A 24,787-nucleotide genomic window follows, 5' to 3' on the forward strand; every position below is an offset into this window, starting at 1 on the left:
TCATATCTGCCTGCACAACCACCCCCAAGTCCCTTTCATTCTCTACCACTGTCAGTGTAGTACCACAGAGTTGATACGTTGCTCTGGGGTTGCTGTTTCCCATGTGTAGTACTTTACATTTGTCAATGTTAAACTTCATTTGCCACCTCTCAGCCCATCTGCTCAACCTTTCCAGATCCTGTTGCAGTAGCATAGTGTCAGTAGTGTCCTTGACAACCCTGCCAACCTTTGTATCGTCTGCAAACTTGGACATTAAGCTTGATATACCATCATCAATATCATTTATAAATACAGAAAACAATAATGGACGCAATACTGAGCCCTGAGGGACTCCACTAATAACATTAGTCCACGATGAGCAGTGTCCATTGATTACCACTCTCTGTCTTCTCCCCCTCAACCACCCCTTTATCCATAGCAGCAATTTGCCTCCAATGTCACACTGCTCCAATTTGTGTAGTAGTCTTCCATGTGCAACAGTATCAAAAGCCTTTCTAAGATCCAAGTATATAATATCAAAGCTATTCCCTGCATCCAGTTCTTTTGTGACTGCATCATAGTATCCAATCAAATTGGTCAGGCAAGACTTCCCCTTAACAAAACCATGCTGTGTCCGAGCTATAACTGAAGTCTTGTCTAAATGATCCTGCAGTGCTTCTTTAACCAGTGCCTCCATTAATTTTCGCCGACCGGGCTAGCCGAGTGGGTAAAGTACCTGCCCGGCAACCCAAAGGTCGCGGGTTCGATTCCCGCCTCGGGCTTGGATCAAAGTACTGCAAAAACCTTGGGAGGTGCAATATGGCCACAGAAGCCGATGCGCCAACAACTACCAAATCAATCAATCACTCAATCAATCAATCACACCATTAATTTTCCTGGAACAGAAGTTAAGCTCACAGGTCTATAATTACTTGTGTCAGCCTTTGATCCTCCTTTGTGAATTTGGGTAACATTTGCACATTTCCAGTCTATGGGTACCTCCCCTGAGTCCAAGGAAGCTCTCATAATTATGGCTAAGGGTTTGCTTACTTCCTTTGCTGCCTCCTTTAATATAACTGGATAGATCCCATCCACCCCGGGTGCCTTTCTTGTGTTTATCTTCAACAGTTTCTCCTCCACTTTACTCTCAGAGATTACAAGATTCTCTAACTTACTGCCACAGTTGAATACACCTCTGGCATTCCCCTCGCTGAATAACTCCTCATGTGTGAATGTCGATGCAAAATATTCATTTAGTTTGTTAGCTACCTGAGCAGGATCATCAACAGTTGATCCATCAATATCAAGTGGACCAATCTGATTCATCCCCTTCCTTCTAGAGTTTACATAAGTAAAGAACTCTTTGCTGTTTTTCTTTGCATCCCTTGCCAAGGATTTCTCGTAATCTGCCTTCGCCTGCCTAACCTCCTTTGTAACTTGGTTGCATATCAACTTGTATCTATCATAGGCTTCTGTGTCATGTGTTAATTTGTAAGTATCCCATGCATTTTTCTTCCCTGCCATATGCCTCATTAGTTCATCTGACATCCATTTTGGCCTGAACCTTGAACAATATTTCTTAGTTGGTATGTAAAGCCTAGTAGCTTCCAAGATAAGTTCTTTGAATGCTTCCCATTTTGAATTTGCTGTTGGTAACATCATCAGTTGGTCCCACTGTATAGAATTTAAATACTGTCTCAGTCCATCGTAGTCGCCTTTACGGAAGCAATAACCCTTCCCTTTACCCCTAATGGTAGTTACCTCTTTGAGTAAATCCCACTTCAGCACACTGTGATCACTGCCACCTAGTGGTTCATTTATCTGCAGATTCTTAATGCATGAAGAATCACTGCTGATAATCAAATCAAGAGTATTACTCCCTCTAGTTGCCTCCCGAACATGCTGATGTAGAAAACAATCATCCAATAAATCCACAAAAGCCCTTCTAGTGTGTGAGTGACCAACCCACAAATTCCAGTCAATATCTGGGAAATTAAAATCCCCCATTATAAGACTCTCTGATTTACTGGCCCACTCTATTTCCCTGTACAGTTTCTTATTATACTCATCAGAGTCATTAGGCCTATAGCACACTCCTACTCTCAATTTTGATCTCCCAATGCTTATGTCACACCAAACTGACTCAACACTGCACTGTCCAGCGATGTCGACTGGCTTCACTTCCTTGGTTTTTATGTGTTTCTTAACTAATAGCATAACCCCTCCTCCCTTCTTATCCTGTTTATCCTTTTTGTACACATTGTACTCCCCAAATTGCAGTTCTGCATTGCTTATGTCTGTGTGACACCACGTCTCTGATATCCCAACAATATCTGCCTTTGATGTTTTGAGCAATACCTCAAATTCATCAAATTTATTTACTAAACTCCTAGCATTGGTGTACACGCAAGTATACCTGCACCTGTTTCTATTCTTAGCTACCCTAACACAACCCATGTGTTTACTTGTACCGCAATGGCTCCCAGCAGTCTCTGATGTTCACTTATGGAACCACCCATTGGTACCCCAAATACTTGGCAAAAAACTCCTTCATGGATGAAATAGTTGGCAGATAACAGGATGTTTAGTAAGTTTGTTATTAGCATTAGTAAAGGCACATGATGCAAGAAAGCAAGCTTATATAGCATCATCCAAAAAAAAAAAAAAAACAACCCTTCTCATTTCACTCATCCATTCACTCCAAATGTTTGTCTAGTTCTGCCTTGAATCTATTTAAGCTATCAACTTCTACAACAACAGATGGAAGTTTCTTCCAGCAATCAACCAACTGCTGGCTAAAGGCAAACTTCCGCACATCTATCCTACAAATGTCTTTCCTCAATTTGAATTTATGCCCTCTCAGGCAATTATTCTGAGCAATAGGAAGAATCCCATCAGCATTAAGCATGCTCAAACCATTCAAAGCAACCCTTTGTTCCATTCACTAATCTTGTTGCCCTTCTCTGTACTCGTTCCAGCAGTTCTACATCCTTCTTAAAATGAGGTCTCAGACCTGTATCCAGTACTCAAGGTGTGGACTGACCATTGCCTTATACAAGAGGATAATCACCTCCTTATCCCCGCTAGAAAAATTCCTGTAAGTCATTGACAAGACACCATGAGCTACTCTTGCACTTTGAGCAGTGCAGACAATCTGCACTGGTCAAAAAACGTCATATCTGACTGCACAATTATCCTCAGGTCCATTTCATTTTCTACCACTGTCAGTGTAGTACTACACATTGATACATTACTCTGGGGTTACTGCTTCCCATATGCAGTACTTTACATTTGTAAATGTTAAACTTCAGTTGCCACCTCTCAGACCATCTGCTCAACTTTTCTAGATCCTGTTGCAGTGGCATACTCTCATTAATAACCCTGCCGACCTTCGTATCATCTACAAACTTGAACATTAAGCCTGATATACCATCATCAATATCATTAATAAATACAGAAAACAATGATGGACCCATCACTGAACCCTGTGGCACTCCACTAATAACATTAGTCCACGAAGAGCAATGTCCATTGATTACCACTCTCTGTCTTCTCCCTCTCAATCATCCCTTTATCCATAGTAGCAATTTGCCTCCAATGCCACACTGCTCCAATTTGTGCAGCAGTCTTCCATGTTATTTTTTTTTAAATTTTTTATTTGGTAGTTGTTGGCGCATCGGCTTCTGTGGCCATAATGCACCTCCCAACGTTTTTGCAGTACTTTGATCCAAGCCCGAGGCGGGATTCGAACCCGCGACCTTTGGGTTGCTAGGCAGGCACTTTACCCACCCGGCTAGCCCGGTCGGCCGTCTTCCATGTGCAACAGTATAAAAAGCCTTTCTAAGATCCAAATATGTGATATTAAAATTATTCTTTGCATCTAGTTCCTTTACGACTACATCATAACATCCAATCAAATTGGTCAGACAAGACTTCCCCTTAACAAACTCATGCCATCTCCGAGCTATAACTGAAGTCTTGTCTAGATGATCCTGCAGTGCTTCTTTAACCAGTGCTTCCATTAATTTCCCTGGAACGGAAGTTAAACTAACAGGTCTGTAATTACTTGTGTCACCCTTTGATCCTCCTTTGTGAATTGGGGTCACATTTGCACATCTCCAGTCCCTGGGTGCCTCCCCTGAGTCAAAGGAAGTTCTCATAATTAAGGCTAATGGTTTGCTTACTTCCTTTGCAGCCTCCTTTAATATTTGGATAGATCTCATTCACTCCAGGTGCTTTCCTTATGTTTATCTTCAACAATTTCTCCTCCATTTTGATCTCAGTTATTACAAAATCATCTAGCTCACTGCCAGAGTTTAATTCACCTCTGGTATTCCCCTCCCTGAATGAATCCTCACATGTGAATGTAGATGCAAAATACTCATTTAGTTTGTTAGCTATCTGAGCAGGATCATCAACAGTTGAACCATCGATATGAAGTGGACCAATCTGATTCATCCCCTTCCTTCTAGAGTTTACATAAGTAAAGAACTCTTTACTGTTTTTCTTTGCATGCTTTGCCAAAATTTTTTGTAATCTGCCTTTGCCTGCCTAACCGCCTTTGTGACTCCTATGTCAGTGATTTCTAATTTTGTTCTGTTTTTTTAGTGTGGGATCATTGTGTAACAAATCCTGAATAGCCTTCACTGATTTTTGAGAATGTACATTTTTATTATAGTGATTTTATATAAAAGGAACATAATTTGTCATCGGGTACTAATTTTGTATTGTTGACTGATGAAAATAGGTGTTTTGTATTCTTTATGCGATATTTGGAGTAATTCATTAAGGGCTTTAGTAGGTCAACAAAAATTTTGCCAAGTTTGCTGTTGATGTATTTTTGAAACTAACTATGGGTCTTAATGGTTTGTTGGGTGTATGTAACTTTATGACACTAAAAATTTAGGGTGAATGTGTTGTATGGACCTTTTTGATTTTTGGGAATCATTACATACAAGAAACCAAAAACACAAAAGCAGTTTAAAAGTAGCTTCAAATAATAATTTAAGTAAGAAACCAGTGAGACTCTAGCAATAAGATCAATAAACAAGCCAATAAACATAGACCAATAATAATTTCTGAGTAGTGGGATATAAAACAATTATCCTATAAGTTCAAATTTAATAACAAAACATAACAACAGCTCCCCAGATTTCCAAGTGGAAATTTTCATCTCCTTTCCTCCAAAAAAATCTTTAAGCTGTTCTAAATCTCTAAATTTTCAAATTCCAAAACTATTAGTGAAATACAAGGGGTGGGAATTTTCCTTGTATTCTCCTCCTCTTCCTTTTGCCTACTTAAACACCCCGCCCCCCAGCCACACACTTTTGAAATAGTACAATGGAATGTGCCTGGGCCATATAAAATACGGCCTTCAACACATTCGCTTCCCCTTTGAAGATGGTATAAGCAAAAAGCCCTCATCAAGCTTGTCAAAAAGCCCTCATCAAGTTGGATATTCATCTCCTTTTATACCTACAACTATTCAGCATGCATGAATTTAGGGTCAAAGCTTGCTTTCATTCCTTTGTCCTGTTACAAGGTTTATCTACCTTTAGGCAGATCTTTCTATACTATTCCATCTATTCTAATTATATCTTACTGGGATGCAGTTATTCCTGAAAAACTTGGAAATCTCAGGTAAGAGAATTCCTGCCTTAAAATTTCTAAAATATCTATAATATTTCTAAAATATTTTATATATTTTATTTAATTTTTTTTTATTTGATTTAAAATTAAATTCAAAATGAGACAATAGTTCCTCTACAAGAGAAAATCACAATAAGTTAGCATTTGTGTGATTTTTCAAATATTAGTGGGTCTCGATTACACAAGTTGTCCTTCCAACATGCCACCCTATAGTCCTGACCATGCACTGTCAGATTTGTTTTTGTTTGTTAGACTGAAGCTGTATGGTAAGGTGTTTGAGAGTGATATGGAACTCATTCCTGACATTAAACAAAAGTGTAAATGTCAGCCTTCTGATTTTTACCAAAGTGTATTCACTGCTTGGAAAGAATGCCAAAGAAAATGCAGTGAGTGTGACAGTTCTTACATAAAGTGATATTTCACAAAGTTAAAAGACTGTATTTTATGTATGTGAAGTATGGTTAGAATATCTCAGATAATAATGATGCTACAGCCTCGTACATTACTTACTGACTTGCCCTTGTATTTAGCAGCCATAAAAGAGAGCAAAAATGCTTTGCATATTATTTAGATTTTTCTTGATTATATGATACTGTATTAGAAACAAAAGCAAGGCCAGCCTTCTCATTAGATATGTGTTAAATCTGCTTATTGTTGAAATATTTTAATTAATGGCAAATACATCAGATTGGTGCAATTATATCACACAATCCCAATGTGATGAAAAGCTTGCTTCAGTAGATTCCGTCCACTGCTTTTGAAGTCTATTAAACTGTTTAAAAAATTTAACTGTAATTGTGCTAATTTTTTTTTGTTTCACATCCAAATTTAACTATGCATTAAGCCACAGTAATATGTATAAAAGTAATACTTTTATACATATTACTGTGGCTTAATATTTCAGAAATAAAAAAAATAAAATTCAATTTAAAAAGAAATAAAGGGTCAATGCTAAAATTTATTTCAAATCTACATACGTTTTATCATGGTGCACATATATGCAAATTTCTTTAACTTCATTAAAATAAAATATGTGAAAGACTTTTCTTGAGAAAATGTCAGTAACAGCATTAAAGAACTGATCAAAGGTGTACATCTTGTCAGCATTGCATTCTAAAAGACCTGCCAGTAATGATGTGACCAATTCTTGTAGTCCCCTGTGAAAAGAAAACAAATAGAGCATTAATGAAAAATATTAAGAGAAAAGAACTTTCCTCAACATTTTTCTCAGATACTAGACCTTGCATAGCCTACTTTAGCAATAATTATATAAGCAATTTCCTGTGAACAAAACTCTGATTTTTTTTTTTTTTTTGCTTACAAAGGATGAAACAGTTACTCTAGATTCCCCGAGAAATGATTATGAAGGCCCATAAAAAAAGAAAAGCATCCCCCACTACAAAAATTACACTACCCGAAAAAAATTTTTTTTCATCATACCTCTGGAATGAAAGTTGGTCATTCTTAACAAAATTAATGTCCTGATTATGAAAATATCAATCTTTTACTTCTGTCACGTCTACATTAAAATTTATACACATTTTTTAAATTCCTTGTTTTTATACAATATCAGCATACATGGTTGTAATTATTACACACAATATATGTTACTTAGACATGTTTCCCACTGAATGATTTCCTTTTATACTCCAGATTGCTTTCCCATTTAAGGAACCAACAGTAATTTCCCATCATGGCAGAGTCCCAGCGATCTTGGTATCGTTTTTCCATTGCAGATACTTCCTGGTGGAAGTGCTCTCCTTGTTCATCACTGACATCTGCTAAGTTTTCAGGAAAGAAATCCAGATGGGAATGAAGGAAATGCATTTTCAATGACATTCGGCACCCCATGTTCTTGTAACATTTCAGCAAGTTTGTCACTAGTTGCTCATAGTTCTCTTCTTTTCTCTTTCCAAGGAATCCGTGTACCACAGCCTTGAAAGATCTCCATGCAGCCAGTTCAACATCATTCAGGTTTCTTTGAAATTCTTCATCTTTTAGGAGCTTTCTTATTTGAGGACCAATGAAAATTCCTTCCTTCAGCTTTGCATGAGATAAATTTGGAAACATTTTCAGTAAATATGTGAATCCTCTGCTTTCTTTATCCAGTGCCTTAGTGAAATTCTTAATCAGTCCAAGCTTGATGTGTAAAGGGAGAAGAAAAACCTTTTGTGGATCAACCAATGGAACATACTTTAATTGCTTTTGCTGGGAATATATTCATCTCTCTTGTCCCATTGTTGTACGACGTAGTGTTTGGATGTTGCACGACTATCCCACAAACACAGGAAACAACAGTATTTAGTAAAACCCAATTGCAACCCAACAAGCAGTCCAATCACTTTGAGATCACCAAAGCAGCTAGAATCTGGGACATGCTATCATATGTTTCTTTCAGGCCAACAGCACGAACAAGAGGTATTGATGGTAAAGTATTTCCATTACAAAGCAATACTGCTTTCAAACTTAGCTTTGATGCATCAATAAACAAATGCCATTCAGAGGTATTGTGATCAATGTTCAGTTCGTGCATAAGACCAATGACGTCTTTTCAGACATATGTTGTTTTCCATTGCAAAATATCTTGAAAACTCTTCATTTCGCTTGTGGTATATTGTAATGTTTGTAGCTTTGGCAAGTAAGTTCCACTGTTATAGTCTTCACTACTTCCAATACCCCAAGATCTTGGTGTCACAGGTACTGGCAGTTCTTTACCGTGTGGCACTGGCCTAATTGCTGATGGGATATTTGGATATTTGATGCAGTGCTTGCTCTTTTTGGAAATACATTTTATTTTTGTCATGCAGAAATAGCAATCATCGAAATAATTCTTGGGCTCAAGCCACACCATACATATGGCAAAAGGTAATGTTCTCAGCTTGCCATATAATCACAGCCTTAAGTTCGTTGTACAAGTAATACAACAGATATGTGGAGCCCAATTTTTTTCCTTGTCACTGATCTTGCAGACAAAGTACAATGAATATGCAACTTTTGTGATATTGTATATTTTCTTCCTCTGAGTCTTTGAGGTTAAGTGTCCACAACCATTGCAGAAGTTGTCTGGGTGATTGACGCAAGTTCTGTGCTTTGTCTTCTCCATTTTAACAATGCATTAACCTAAAAACAGTAAAAGCAATTGGTAAATTTGAACAGAAGGTGAATTCTTGTAGCATCGTTTATCATACACTATATATTGAACAGTTGAATGGTGTAATAAAATTAATAAAAATACTGACTTGTCTGGAAAAGTGCATCAAAATCAAAATATACTATATTGCAAGAACAGTAATGATGTACTTGCTTAACTTTTAGACCAATAAACAAAACCAACCAAAAGTTAATAAGTTTAAAAATTGTATTTCAAACAGTATTAGCATTAGGCATATGATGCAAGAAAGCAAGCTTATGCAGCATCAGCCAAAAAAACGCTCCCATTTCATCCCTCCATTCATTCCAAATGCCTGTTCAGCTCAGCCTTAAATTCATTTAGGCTATTAAGGCTACCCGCTGGCTGAGGCCAAATTTCCGCACATCTATTCTACAACTATCTTTCCTCAATTTGAAACTATGCCCCCTCAGGTTCTTAGTCTGAGCAAGACGAAGAATCCCATCAGCATTCAGCTTGCTCAACCCATTCAAGGCCTTATACACCTCAATCAGATCACCTCGCAGGTGCCTACTCTTCAGGTGCTGCAATTTGCAGAACTTAAGCCTTTCTTGGTAAGAGCACCCATTTTGTTGCCCTTCTTTGTACTCATTCTAGCAACTCTACATCCTTCCTAAAATGAGGCCTCCAGACCTGTTCACAGTACTCTAGGTGTGGCCTGACCATTGCCTTGTATAACGGGATAATCATCTCCCTGTTCCTGCTAGCAAAATTCCTATAGATCATTGACAAGCTTCCATGACCTGCCCTGGCAGCCCGTCTGCACTGATCAGCGAACTTCATATTTGACTGCACAATTACCCCCAGGTCTTTTCCACTTTCCACTTCCCTGAGTATAGTACCACCGAGTTGGTACATTTCTCTTTGGTTATCGCTACCCATATGCAGTACTTTGCATTTGTCAATGTTAAACTTCCGTTGCCACTTCTCAGCCAATTTTCCAAACTTATCTAGATCCAGTTGGAGTAGCATACTGTCTTTACTGTCATTAACAACCCTGCCAACCTTTGTATCATCTACAAACTTGGACATTAAACCTGATATACCTTCATCAACAATGGGCCCAACACCGAACCCTGGGGAACTACACTACAACATTTGTCCAAGAAGAGCAGTGTCCATTGATTACCACTCTCTGTCGTCTCCCAATCAACCATCCCTTTATCCATTGTAGCAACTTACCTTTAATGATATCTTTGTACAGAATTCAGTTATCTATCTATATCTTAAAACTGAGATGTGATAGGAAATTTTTATGATTGATTTTAAATTCTATACATAAAACTTGACCAGAAACAACCATTGATTTTCTGGAAGTAAAAATCATGTTGGGTAGTTTTATTACTAACAATCTTCACAAAGAGTAGTGCATATGGAATCTGATGACTGGTTTCTATAACTATAGAATAGCTGAAAGAGAATGCTTTGCATAAATTTTAAATCAAATCAAAGCCAAGTTCCTTTTGAATGAGTGCGAGGCAGTTCAGACTCTCATATATCAGTGGGCTCTAAAAATTGGTTTGTTCTAGCAAGCTGAAAAAAATCAAATCTTTCCAACTAACAGGCACAAGTTAAAAAAATAAATAAAATACTTTACAGATATAAAATTAATAATTAAATAATGAAAATTTACTCTTCACATCACAGTTTTTCGCTGTGACATTTAACACAAGAGGCTTAGTTGAGAATTATACACCAATGGACAGAGTTTATTCCTTGCTTTCTTTTTTTGTAAAAAATGCTCTTCTTGCAGTTGGAAATGTCAGAATCAATAAATTTGAAATCCTACATCCATGTTTGCAAATACTTTTGATCACAAAAAAAAAAACAGAGATAAGCAAGTAGGAGTGAAAATAATAATATGATTCTTTAATAATAAACTAATAATAACTGGTTCGAGAGTATCCAAGTAGTAGTCAAAGAATTTTGAGCTCCTGGGAATGGATAAGTTTTCGAAAAATTCTGCCATTTTATTGACCTAATTAGCACATTAAATTGTATTCTATATATAGCTTTATAGTTCTAGTCATGTTCATTAATTTATTTTTAAAATTAGTTAGAGATTTCGTAAGTTACTACTTAAGTAAGTTATTACTTTTGTAAGTTACTACTTGGCTGATGCTATATAAGCTTGTTTTCTTGAATCATATGCCTCTGCTAATGCTAATATACTTAGAACCTTTGTATTGGTGATTTGGCACAAATATCTCATCTCGTAACTTTGTACTGTAGTGCATGGTAGCAAAATTTAGTGTCTTAATTGTAGTAAATAGGTATCTCGAAAGTTCAAATCATGTAGGTTAACATTAATCAAAAATCTTATTAGCTATTATAATTAACTTATAACTTTACAAGAACAATGGTATAGCATAAACTTGATAATGTATATGTATTATTGCTGCATAACTGACACAAGGTGTTATTATTGCATTTCAGTATATTACTTTGAGATGTAGTATTCTCAATTAAATTGAATTTGAACAGAAATCATGCTTCAGACTAGAGCAGCAAAGCAAAGTGCTCAAAGTAGCAAGGATGCTGTGACTCGGGGAGAACTGGGGGTCAGTTGTACTCTGAATCATAGCATCACAAAATGTACTGCTTGTTTGATGTTTACAGATCTATCTGGAATGGATATGATACAGCCAAGGGACCTTTATGTTTGCAGACCTTTCTGGAACAGGACATGATATAGCCAAGGATGTCTTTGTGTGTGTTAGGTACAGAGAGTGTAAGGACATTAGGCACAAACTCAGTGTTCTCATGGGCATTTATGAGAGCTTGAAGAAAAGGGTGGATGCCCTGAAAGAAATAAAGCTGGAGGATCATCAAGCTGTCAGATGCCCACCTCAATGCCAGAGCTTGCACTTGTGCATCAGGCAACACAGTGGCAACTCTCAAGGCAGAATGCACTGGTCCCACAGGAGGCAGCTACTGACGGTGACACTATCTTCAGGAAACAGGAATAATATTGTGCAATAAGGGTAGGTGGAATAGGACCAGGGTATGCCTTCCAGGGGCAAAAGTTAATAACATTGTACAGCAGATATAATCTTTAAGAGCACAAAACTGTACACATGGGCACTAATGACTTTAAGAGTAGGAGATTTGAGGACTTATTAACAAGTACAGCGTAATGTTGAGAAAAAGTTGCAAGTTAGGGTTAGATTTGGATGTGTCTGTAATTCTGCCCAGATAAGTTAGCAGGGAGCACATGATGAGAGCCTTGTCAATCAATTCAGCCCTGGAGAGATTGTTCAAGGTTCATAGGGTAGAATTTTCTCAGCATGGTCCACACTTGCTAACAGGAGATACTGCTTCTACAGGGATAGGATACACTTAAATAGAAGAATATGCAAGAATATTTGCTGATGCTATTGAAACAGTGTTAGGCGAGTTGGGAAACTGCTAGCTTGGGGGGGGGGGGAATACACAGACTAATAGATTAACAATTGCCACAGGCAGAAGTGAAGATGATTCTTGCAATGCTTCTATTTGAACATGCAGTAGCCTAGAAAGCAAGGTACTGAAGATTTCAAGGTCTGCTGTAGGTCATCATGGAAGAAAGAGATACATGAGCTATGTTAAGATAAGTAAGAATAAGAACAGAGACATGTAAACTTGCACGTAATGCTAGGAGCATAGTAAATAAATTTGATGAATTTGAAGTGCTGGTCAAGTCATCAAATGCAGATGTTGTGGGGAGATGTGGTGTCACTCAGGTATAAGGAATGCAGAATTTGAATATGAGGAAAGCAATATATACAGAAAGGACAGAGTGTATAGTATCACATGTGTGTGGCACAGGGGGGGTCTCCTCCAACTCTGTATAGTATATGAATGTGTTGTGGTACAAAACTCTGTAAAGGTCAGAGAATGTAGGTTTATTGAATAGTCTGCTGTTCCTCCAGCTAATTAGCCGAAAGGGCTTTGAAGATGAAGGTCCCCTGTTGCCCACCCTTCATCATAGGGAGGTGGGCTGAGAGTAGGGCATAGGTAAAATCTCTGGCCAGAGTGAAACCTGGAAAGCCAGCATCAGCTAATTCAGAAATAAAGTTCTGGTATTGTTATCTTCATCAAGGATGCCAAAATGCAATTCAGATGTGACATTCTTACTAGTAACCAATTAGTAAAACTAAAAAAAAAAAAATAATTATAATAATAATAAAAAAAACTGGTACTTCTTATGACCTACAGAAATACTAGAGAATATATGACTATGTACTAGAGAATATATGACTAGTAAGAATATGCAAAAGAATGTACAGGACACAATCAAGAGTAAACTTAATAACCAATAATAAACCAACACACGAACCATAAAATGTGAAAGGTAAATGAAATTTTGGAATTTTATTCATCTGCTTATTTTTTTAAATTCTGAACTCTGGTTTAGATCTTTGACTGTCTTCAAGGGAATTAAATTTTAACATTCAATCAAATGAAAACTTTTGTAATACTCACTGATTAAGAAGGCACGTTTTTGGAAGGTCTTTGCTCCATTCTATGGAACCATTTTCAGTTAACTGTACTCCAGAAATTACTCCAGAAGCTTTTTTAGTTGTGATATAATGCCTTTTGAAATAAATTTAAAATGCTTTACTCAACTTTATTTAGATATAGTATTCTGGGTATTTTTAGGCAGAAATAAATTTTTAAATTTTAAGTTTTCTGAATTTTATTAAATTTAGTTATGAATTATAACAACATATCTCCATCAAACAAACACTTGAACTAGGTAAAATCTAGGTAAAATCATTTGCTGCTTTTATAAACAAAAAAACATTACTAAATAAATGTCTTGAGCATGCATTATATCAAAATTAAAACAAACTGTGTTCATAATTTATCAAGATTTGTCAATACATATGTCAAAAATTATTTTAAATTATTAACCTCCAAGTTACTTCTTGAAGGTTAATAATTTAAACTCTGATGAACTCAACCAAAACCTAATCTTGTATAACTAAGAGATTAACTAAATCTAGATACCTAAATGAAAGATGACTTTCGTATTTTTTTTTTTTTTATATATATATTTTTAAGGCTGATTTGCACCAATTTGCCTTTATTAATATTTTATTTGTCATCTGGAAATCAACTCCAATTTTATGATAAGAACCTCTAAGATTGGGGATTAAAATTGGATTTAACCTTAATTTACATTCAATTAATAAGATGTGAAGAATCAGACAAGCAAGAACTAAAAGCACAACTATCCTGTAGAACAAAAAAATTTTCAGTCTTTCCAATTGTTTCAATTACCTGAGATTAAAAAAAAAAAAAACATGAGTGACAAGGAAGTCAGACAAATTAGCTTTTTGTTTGGCAACTGGCAAAGAAAAGGCAAATATGAAAAGAGAGAATGAGAATTTAAAAAGAGGTGTCCTGTATGTCTTAGATACATTCAGCATGTATGAGTCATTGGAATTTGCACAAACTTTGTGCCATATATTCTAAAATTTAGATACTTCTGTCAGAAGCCATAAGTTCAATATTCTGCTTGTGAACTGTGGCATGTACCTCAAACAATTTACACTAAGGAAACCTGTTAAGCTGATTAGTTAAAATTTTCTTTAAAATAATGCTCTTTATCTCAGCATATGCATTACATATTCTCCCTTTGAGATTGCCTGAATTGTCAGTGGGTGTTTTGTACACTTCTGCTTTAACAAAACCTAGGGAAAAAGTTAGAGGGGGGGAGAATGTAGTGTCCAAGGCGCATTACCACACAACCATATTCTACACACTGGCCTTTAAATATGCCTCATACTGTTGCACTGCTACAATTCTGTGTATCGGAGCATCATCATGCTGGAACCAAAGATGCTGGCTATAATGGCACATTACAGTGCCATTATAGCCAACTCTGAGATAATTCAGTTGAATGAAATTCTTAACCTTGTACATTAATTCATGCATGGCTCAGACAGTTATGAACTCATTCAAAACCTAATCTTAATCTACTATATATACTGTTGATATATATAGTAGATTAAGATTTTAATGTAATAGTAGATTAAGATTTTAATGTAATATTAGATTAAGATTTTAATGTAATATTAGATTAAGATTTTAATGTAATAGTAGATTAAAATTTTAATTTAATAGTAGATTGAGATTTTAATGTAAAGAATTTAAATTTATTAAATTCTTTACATTGTATAATAATCTTTACTTGGATTTGGCTTTTATATTACTTCTACTTGGATCTAATTTTTTATCTGGCTTCCATGTAGAGTTTATTGCTTTTACTCACATTGCTCAAGCAGTTATGCTCTAGTCTACTATTCATACTATTGATACAGCAATGCATTACAGTGCCCTTATAGCCAACTCTGAGATAATTCAGTTGAATGAAATTGTTAACCTTGTACATTAATCTTTGCCTTAGATTTAGTCTTTGCATTGCTTTTAGATAGATATAATTTTTCATATCTGGCTTCTAAGTAAAGTTCATTAATTCATGCATGGCTCAGATAGTTATGAACTCATTCAAAAATCTTAAAAATCTCAAAAATTAAAAATCATAATCTACTATATATACTGTTGATATAATAATTTATAACAGTCTCCTTACAGCCAAGTCTTGGATGATTCGGTTATCAGGCTTATTCAGAAAGAAAAGTTTTTATGTATATGTAAGTCACATTGATATTGATCTAATGTTATTTGTATTTATAATCACATTACAAACGATATATAACTTCCTACTGACTACAGAGCAAAGAAAAACATAAAATTCTTATTTCAGACTCTCCTTTAAAAAAAAAAAATATAAAAATTTTATCTAAATGAAGCACTTACATAGTTTCCCTATTTTTGCGGTCACCAAAGGGCCTGAAAGGCAAATATCCTGTAGCAACATGATACAGAGTAGCTCCAATACTCCACAGATCAACAGTGGCCCGAAAAGATTTACCAGCTGGGTATCTCAATACAGCTCGTTCATACATGTCTGGATGCTAAGGATGTAGAAATTGAATATAATAAGTAACAATTTAGCTGCTGTATCACAGTGCCATTCTGTTTATTATGAACCAAATAAAAAAAGTTTGTGTGTAAATTAAAAAGGTATTATTTCAATGAAATGAAACCAATAAGTTCAAATGATTAGTAAATTACAGAGCATGAAAGTTATTGGCTTATTCTCAGGAAGAACTATAAAACCCTTTCATTAAACAGGTTTATAGTTACTCCCAAGAGTAAGAGAAAATTCTTAATACAGAGAGAACATAGTTATATTTCATATCAATGAAGATTATAGATATAACATTTTTTACGTTAATAACTAATTGTGGCTAAATCTTGAAAATAATCTTTTGAAGAGTATTCTCATTTTGAGGAATTTTTGGAAAATATTCTCTACCCATATCACTATTTAAAACAAAGATCAAAGTGTACCAAGTCTTACCCAAAGACCATGTTAGAAATAATTTAGATCAATTTCAGAGATTATCTGAAACTGATCAAAGAATCTTTAACAAGGAACTCATCTTACAGTGAGTGAATAGTCTACAGCAATGGCTACAGTTCAGTTTCTCACTTTGTTTGTAACATTAATTATCATTAAATTAAACCATAATTCTAAGTTAATTCAAAAGAACAGTAAATGTGGTTAACTCTGTTCTTGAAAAAGTGAGAGACAAATTTCTTGTACTTTTTATACTTTATTTCAGAAAGCTACTTCTCATACCTGTAATTAACCATATTTTTACTACTCATCTTTAAGTATGCATTATTGTATTACTAAGAGATCCACAAACTTGTTTAAATCAGTTTTGGAAAGAAGTAAAAGGTCACAGTTTCTTTTTTTGATATTGCTATGGTTTCGGATTCAGTGGTAATCTCTAACCTTCTGAATCTTATAATCTTATTATATTATTTTTGGATCACTTTTTTTTTTAGCTTTTCTTTTATTATTTGAAAGTTTTTGAAGCATTTGCAGAAATAGCACTTGTCATGAATATATTCAAGTGGGCTCCATAAAGCAGTGTACAAAGTCAGCTTTGCTGTTATAATTGATTTTGTTTCAATTTTTTAATTCTCATCTCCAGCTTTATTCTGATACAGATAATAAGTATTATTTTGTATTTATTCCTTCTTCTGCACATAATGTTTTACCATACTTTCCCAAATCTAATAATTTAACTGGACCTTTTCTTCATTATGTTTTATTCTTTAGCCATTCTGAATCCAGTGAAGTTGAAATACCTTATTTTTATTTCAATTACTTCTTTCCCTCTCAAAGTTTCAGTTGGTCAGGTTGAAATGAGTCCAAAGAATCCTGGAAAACTTACATCTCCAATAAAAACTCCTATTTCATGAACACTGTTCACAAACTCAGACTTTCCATACTGCAAGCCACATGGAATGCTAAGTCCAATTTAGCCATGATTACTAATAGAAGCAATATTCTTTTAAGTATGTGGTCATTTATGGTAGCTCCCGTTTTATATTTACACCATTATATGGCCATCAACTTCATAGTCTTCTCTTTGACCTGTTCTATGTGTAAAATATTTTTTTTTACAGCATCAATGAAAAATTAGATCTTCCACAAATAACCTCTTGGCATGATTTATATGTCAAGAATGGAAAAAAAAAAAAAAAAAAAAACAAACACTTTCCAATCACTCCAAACATTTGTCCAGTTCTGTGAATTTATTTAAGCTATCAACTTCCACAACAACAGATGGAAGTTTCTCCTTCCATCACTTGCTGACTAAAGGCAAATTTCTGCACATCTATTTTGCAACTGTCTTCCCTCAATTTGAATTTATGTCCCTCAAGTCCATAATTTAAGCAAGAGGAAGAATACTCACCAGTATTGAGCTTTCTCAAACCATTCAAAGCCTTACATACCACCTCACAACTGCTTAGTCTCCAGAAGCTGCAATTTGCAGAACTTAAGCATTTCTTGGTAGGAGCACCCCTTTAATCCCCTTACCAATCTCGTTGCCCTTCTCTGTACTCGTTCCAGCAGCTCTACATCCTTTCTAAAATGAGACCTCCAGACCTGTATGCAGTACTCAAGGTGTGGCCTGATCACTGCCTTATACAAAGGAATAATCACTTCCTTATCCCTGCCAGAAAGTTCCTGTATATCACTGACAAGACCCCATGAGCTGCTCTCACAGCCTGTCTGCACTGCTCTCAAACCTTCATATGACTGCGCAATTATCCCCAGGTATTTTTCATTCTCCACTACCCTGATGTCTAGTACCGCACAGAAGGTACGTTACTCTGCGGTTACTGCTAACTATACGCAGTACTTTGCATTTATCAATGCTAAACTTCAGTTGCCATCTTTCAGCCCATCTGTCCAACTTTTCCAGACCCTGTTGCAGCATCATACCATCATTACTGTCATTAACAACCCTGCCAACCTTTGTATCATCTGCAAACTTGGACATTCAACCTGTTATACCTTCAGAAATATCACTGATAAATATAGAAAACAACAATGGTGCCAAACAAAAACATTAAAAAAACATTATTAAAAACATTAGTCCATGAAGAGCAGTGTCACTGATTACCATTCTCTGTCTTCTCCTACTCAACCATCCTTTTATCCATAGCAACAACTTTCCCTTAATGCTATACTATTATAATTTGTACAGCAGCCCTTTGTGTGCAACAGTATCAAAAGCTTTCCTAAAATCCAAGTGTACGACATCAAAGTTATTTTTGCATCCAGTTTCTTTGTGATCACATCATAGTATTCAATCAAATTGGTCAAGCAAAATTTCCCCTTAACAAATCCATGCTGTGTCTGAACTATAACTGCAGTCTTGTCTAGATGATTCTACAAATATTTCTAGAAACATAAATTAGATATCATAATAGCATACAGATAAGGAAAAAATAACTCACAGAGCTATAAAATCTACTTTCCTACAAACCAGATTATGCATATTTGAAAAACAATTTCTCCTCCACTTTGCCCTCAGTTATTACAAAATCATTTAGCTCCCTGCCAGAATTTGATAAACTCCTAGCCTACCCTCCCCGAATAACACCTCATGTATGCATCTACATTCACACATCAGGAGTTATTTGGGGAGGGGAATGACAGAAGTTTATTTAGCTCATAATAACTGAAAGCAAAGTCCTTGGACTCAGGGGAGGTCTCCATGGACTAGAGATGTGCAAATGTCACCCCAATCCACTAAAGGGAATCAAATTGTGACACAAGTAATTACAAACCTGCTAGTTAAATTTCTGTTCCAGGGAAATTAATGAAGGCACTGGTTAAAGAAGCACTGCAGGAACATCTAGACAAGACTGCAGTAATAGTTCAAACATAGCATGGATTTGTTAAGGGGAAAGTCAGGTCTGACCAATTTGATTGGATACTATGACGTGGTCACAAAGGAACTGGATGCAAAAAATAATTTTGATATCATATACTTGGATTTCGGGAAAGCTTTTGATCCTGTCGACAACAGCATTAGCATTAGTAGAGGCACATGATGCAAGAAAGCAAGCTTATACAACATCAGCCACAAAAAAAAAAATCTTCCCATTTCACCCATCCATTCATACCAAATGTGTGTCTAGTTCTGCCTCAAATTTATTTAAGCTATCAACATTCACAACGACAGATGGAAATTTGTTCTAGCAATCAACTACCCGCTGGCTAAAGGAAAATTTCTTCACATCTATTCGACAACTGCTTTTCCTCAATTTCAGTTTATGCCCCCTCAGGTTTGTAATCTGAACAAGAGGAAGAATCCCATCAGCATCAAGCCTGCTCAATCCATTCAAGGCCTTATACACCTCAATCAGATTGCCTTGCAGGTGCCTAGTCTCCAGATGCTGCAATTTGCAGAACTTAAGCCTTTCCTCGTAAGAGAACCCCTTTGTTCCACTCACCAGTCTTGTTGCCCTACCTCTGTACTCGTTCTGGGAACTCTACATGCTTTCTAAAATGAAGCTTCCAGTCCTGTAAGCAGTACTCAAGGTGTGGCCTGACCATTGCCTTAAACAAGGGGATAATCATTTCCTTATCCCTGTTAGCAAAATTCCTGTATATCATTGACAAGACCCCATGAGCTACTCTGGCAGCCTGTCTGCACTGCTCAGAATATATTCTTTTCAGAATATATCTCAATGAACACAGTGCTATTATGACATGTACTTTTTTCTTTGTGCTATTTTCTGAAATGTAACCCAAATGTTAAGCAAGGTATTAAACAAAACTCAAGTGTTATATTTATTCCCAATAAATGCATAATAAAGTAAACATATAACTAATACTAATTCTTTAAAATACAACATAAATGCTTGCCAAATATTCTTCAGTTCCATACAGAGATGTGAACTGTTGATCATCTTCTAATTCCCTAGCAGCTCCAAAATCTGTTAATTTATATACTGATCTGCAAAAAGGAAAAATTACAGCAGGAAAACTCTAATATCTCTTGAAAATTAACCATTTGTTAACTATAAACTCTAAAAGGTTTGAGGTTATTTTAAATACTATAAGATACAGATGAGCTTCAATTTAAGCAACAATTTCAAATCATCTCCCAGTTTGTGTCTACTTATTTATTAGATTTGATAATTGAGAGCTATTAAATGCTCGATAATTCCTATATTCTATTATATTATAAATCAACAGAGATTACCTTTATTTTAGATATAGGAAGCTTCTTTTCCAACTCTCCTAGTCCACAACTCGTTAATAATTCTTGAGGATGGCGATATCTATTTTGTAAAGCAGGTGGGACATCTTCCCCACTGTCAGAACCGTAGTGTTCAGTCCGTGCGGTCTCAACAATGAGCACTCATGACTGCTGTCTACAAACACCATACTTCTGGCAGCATGGAAACCATTACTTGGATTGGCATAAAATTAGATTTTTGAGGTCTAAACTGTTTAATAAATATGGACCGATTATTTCTTTCGGTCCTATAGCTGGACTTTAGAGTTAAATTTAGGGGTCTAATAAAATTGGATATGGGGGGGGGTGGGATTATTCTCTACATTCCTTAAGTCGGACTAGAACTTTTCGGGCATCATGTTCACAGGAACGGAGCAACTCACAATTAATCCGAAACTTTTGTCTTATGTTGTAGTGTTTGTTCTTCACGCATGCGTATAAGTGACCAATCGTCGGACAATAGGAATGGCCTACGGATATTGATTGAAGTTTCATGTAGTTTCATCTCTAAGGTTTCTGCAATAAGTAGTTTGTGATAGTTGTGTTGAATATTTATAATTTTTGTTTCATTAAAGCTTTCATTAAAGCAATAAATGAACGACATTCATTCAGCTTTAATGAAACAAAAATTATAAATATTCAACACAACTATCACAAACTACTTATTGCAGAAACCTTAGAGATGAAACTACATGAAATTTCAATCAATATCCGTAGGCCATTCCTATTGTCCGATGATTGGTCACTTATACGCACGTGTGAAGAACAAACACTACAACATAAGACAAAAGTTTCGGATTAATTGTGAGTTGCTCCGTTCCTGTGAACATGATGCCCGAAAAGTTCTAGTCCGACTTAAGGAATGTAGAGAATAATCCCCCCCCATATCCAATTTTATTAGACCCCTAAATTTAACTCTAAAGTCCAGCTATAGGACTGAAAGAAATAATCGGTCCATATTTATTAAACAGTTTAGACCTCAAAAATCTAATTTTATGCCAATCCAAGTAATGGTTTCCATGCTGCCAGAAGTATGGTGTTTGTAGACAGCAGTCATGAGTGCTCATTGTTGAGATCGCACGGTCTGAACACTACGGTTCTGACAGTGGGGAAGATGTCCCACCTGCTTTACAAAATAGATATCGCCATCCTCAAGAATTATTAGCGAGTTAGACTAGGAGAGTTGGAAAAGAAGCTTCCTATATCTAAAATAAAGGTAATCCCTGTTGATTTATAATAAAACTTATTTATTAGAGATGTGGATGATGTCCAACTACAGGAAACCCCCCATAACATTTGTATTGCTGAATAAATTCAATTAATTTGACCTCCGGGCAAGCAAGAATTAATAAGATTGAATTTCCTTATATTAAATAATACCCACATACTTAGAATGAATAATGTGATATAAATAAAAGTATTTCAAAAACATACATGCATAGGAATATTTTTACTCACCATATAATGATATAACAACATCCATCTGCCTTATGCATGTGTACAAAAATTTATAATGCTTTTGTTTTCATCTTAAGATGACATAATCTTCAAGAATTAAATTATAAAATAATATTCTTTTCAATAAGAGGTTCTACTTTAATGTATAAGGAACACTATTTATTATCTTTTGGGATAAATTATATAGTAAAGCCTATCCAATGGAACATCCAATCTTTTACACTGCCATATCACTGTCAGCTTGATTGAATACATCTTAAGATAAGTTTTTTGTTGCATTTACATTATATTCATATTTCTTACAGAAAACTAGCTGAACTGCAAATTTAGTAACTGCTTGTTAGTATTCTTTTATTAATAATACAGCCTAGATTACTGAATGTCACAATGGTAAATATAAACACAGAATGATAAGTGATAAGAGCATTTTCTGAGAATGAATTCACCTTGGAGGGGGGGGGAGAGAATTTCGGTTCTTTATTTTAGGCCTGGATAATATTCTAATGGTGGATAATTATTCTAATGGTGATAGGATGATTTTTTTTTTTTTTGACACATCAACTACTTAGGTCACCAGTTCTTGCAGTGCTTGAATTTATATAGATTGCATGGGCTAAAAATAAGGAATAACTCATGGGAAAAATTGTATATAAAATGTATTTCAGATAATTTTTTAAATTTTTATTTTATTAGTTCTTTATTTTTGGAACATCAACTGCTCAAACCATGGTGCACCAGTTCTTATGGGCAATGAGATTTGTGAAGGGAACAAAGGGGTGCTCTTACCAAAACATGCTTCAGTTCTGCAAATTGCAGTGTATGGAGACTAGGCACCTGCAAGGTGATCTAACTGAGGTGTTTAAGGCTTTGAATGAATTGAGCAAGTTCAGTGCTGATGCGATTCTTCTTCTTTCTTAGGCTATGAACATGAGGGTACATAAATTCAAATTGAGGAAAGATGATTGCAGAAATGTGTGGAAGTTTTCCTTTAGCCAGAGAGTGGTTGATTGCTGGAACAAGCTTCCATCTGCTGTTGTGGAAGTTGATAGTTTAAATAAATTCAAGGAAGAACTAGACAAACTACTGGAGGGAATGGATAGGTGAAATCTTTTTTTTTTTTTTTTTTGGCTGATCTGATAAGCTTGCTCTCTTGCATCATATGCCACTGGTAATGCTAATTAAAAGATATGAAAAATGTTTTCCGATATATGTACTTAAAGCATAAAGGACATGGGTTTATATTTTCAGGAGAAACGATATTTTATTAAATTTTATTTTCATATCCCAAATCTTATTGTGGGAAATTACAAAAAATTAATATAATTATGTGGATAATTATTCTAATGAGAACACTTTTATAAAACTGAATATGGTGAGTAAATAGAATTTTGAGATGCTTAGGATGAAAATTTGCAGGTTTAAGAAAATTTTAAAAAAATAAATATTACATTCCAGTTTTCCATGCCTTCCTGTGACACAAAGTGAAACAGACCATACTGGGAAAAGAGTCTTATGTTATGTGCTTCTTTATTTCGAATTGTGCAAGTAATGTCTGCTGAGCATCATAAACAGCAAACTGAAGATTCTTCTGCGTGAGAACAAAGAGATTATTGTGAAGTGGATTTGAGTTGGTAGCTATCTCCCACTTCATGTTTGGATCTCGTGAGCAGGTTTTTTGGCTGTAGATTGGTACTGGCTATTGCCCCTTCTTGCTACTCTCCTTTGCAGTCATTTCAGCTACATGGACCAGGTGAGGGCACTTATTTCCACTGCCAGTCTCAGGCAGAGCAAGTAAGGCTCTCCTTCTCCATGAGTTATTTCTGGTTTTTCAGCTGAATTGGCCTGCAAAACATGCACTTATATAGACATAAAAAGTTACAAACAACTTTGTATGAATCCAAAGCAGCTCCACATTCTTCCTGAAATGAGTCCTCCAGACCTGTATACAGTGCTCAAGATGTGGCCCAACCAATGCCTTATACCATATAATAATCACCTGCTTATTCCTGCAAGTAAAACCTCATGAACTGTCCCGGCAGCTTGTCTGCACTGCTCAGAGAACTCATATCTGACAATAACTCCCAGGTCTTTTTCATTTTCCACTAAACTAAGCATATCATTAGCATTAATCGAGTCATACGATGCAAGAAAGCAAAGTTATGCAGCATCAGCCAAAAAAAAAAAAAAAAACCTCCGACGTCACCATCCATTCACCCCAAATGCCTGTACAGCTCAACCTTAAATTTATTTAAGTTATCAATTTCCACAATAGACGGAAGCCTGTTCCAGCAATCAACTATCTGCTGGCTAAAGGAAATTTTCACACATCTATTCAACAACTGTCTTTCCTGAATTTGAATCTATGCCCCCTAAGGTTCTTAATCTTAGCAAGAGGAAGAATCCCATCAGCATTGAGCTTGCGCAACTCATTCAAAGCCTTATACATCTCAGTCAGATCAACTCACAGGTGCCTAGTCTCCAGACACTGCAATTTGCAGAACATTTCTTGAGCCTTTCTTAGTAAAAGCACCCATTTGTTTTCTTCGCCAATCTTTTTGCCCTTCTTTGTACTCGTTCTAGGAACTCTACATCCTTCCTAAAATGAGGCCTCCAGACCTGGTATACAGTACTCAAGGTGTGGCCTGACTATTGCTGTGTACAACGGGATAATCACCTCCTTGTCCCTTCTAGCAAAATTCCTATATATCATTGTCAAGACTCCATGACCTGCCCTGGCAGCCTGTCTGCACTTCTCAGCAAACTTCACATCTCACTGCACAATTGCTCCCAGAGTTTTTTTCACTCTCCACTTCTCTGAGCGAAGTATCACACAGTTCATATGTTTCTCTTGGGTTACTGCTAC

General features: G+C 35.7%; 1 protein-coding gene across 1 annotated transcript in view; it reads right to left on the reverse strand.

Annotated features, from left to right (window-relative positions):
• Window positions 1-24,787, reverse strand: part of IKKepsilon (I-kappaB kinase epsilon) — a 217,132-nt gene that overhangs the window by 126,315 nt on the left and 66,030 nt on the right. The window contains exons 6-9 of the mRNA XM_090369072.1: window positions 20,091-20,181; window positions 15,605-15,762; window positions 13,262-13,372; window positions 6,606-6,785 (exon numbers count right to left, since the gene is read on the reverse strand). Of these exons, the coding sequence (XP_090225198.1) occupies window positions 6,606-6,785; window positions 13,262-13,372; window positions 15,605-15,762; window positions 20,091-20,181 (540 nt within the window). The remainder of the gene's footprint in view (window positions 1-6,605; window positions 6,786-13,261; window positions 13,373-15,604; window positions 15,763-20,090; window positions 20,182-24,787) is intronic.

The sequence above is a fragment of the Mastigoproctus giganteus genome, chromosome 2, assembly GCF_048544385.1.
Source record: "Mastigoproctus giganteus isolate SK-2022 chromosome 2, ASM4854438v1, whole genome shotgun sequence".
In the NCBI taxonomy this organism is placed as follows: domain Eukaryota; kingdom Metazoa; phylum Arthropoda; class Arachnida; order Uropygi; family Thelyphonidae; genus Mastigoproctus; species Mastigoproctus giganteus.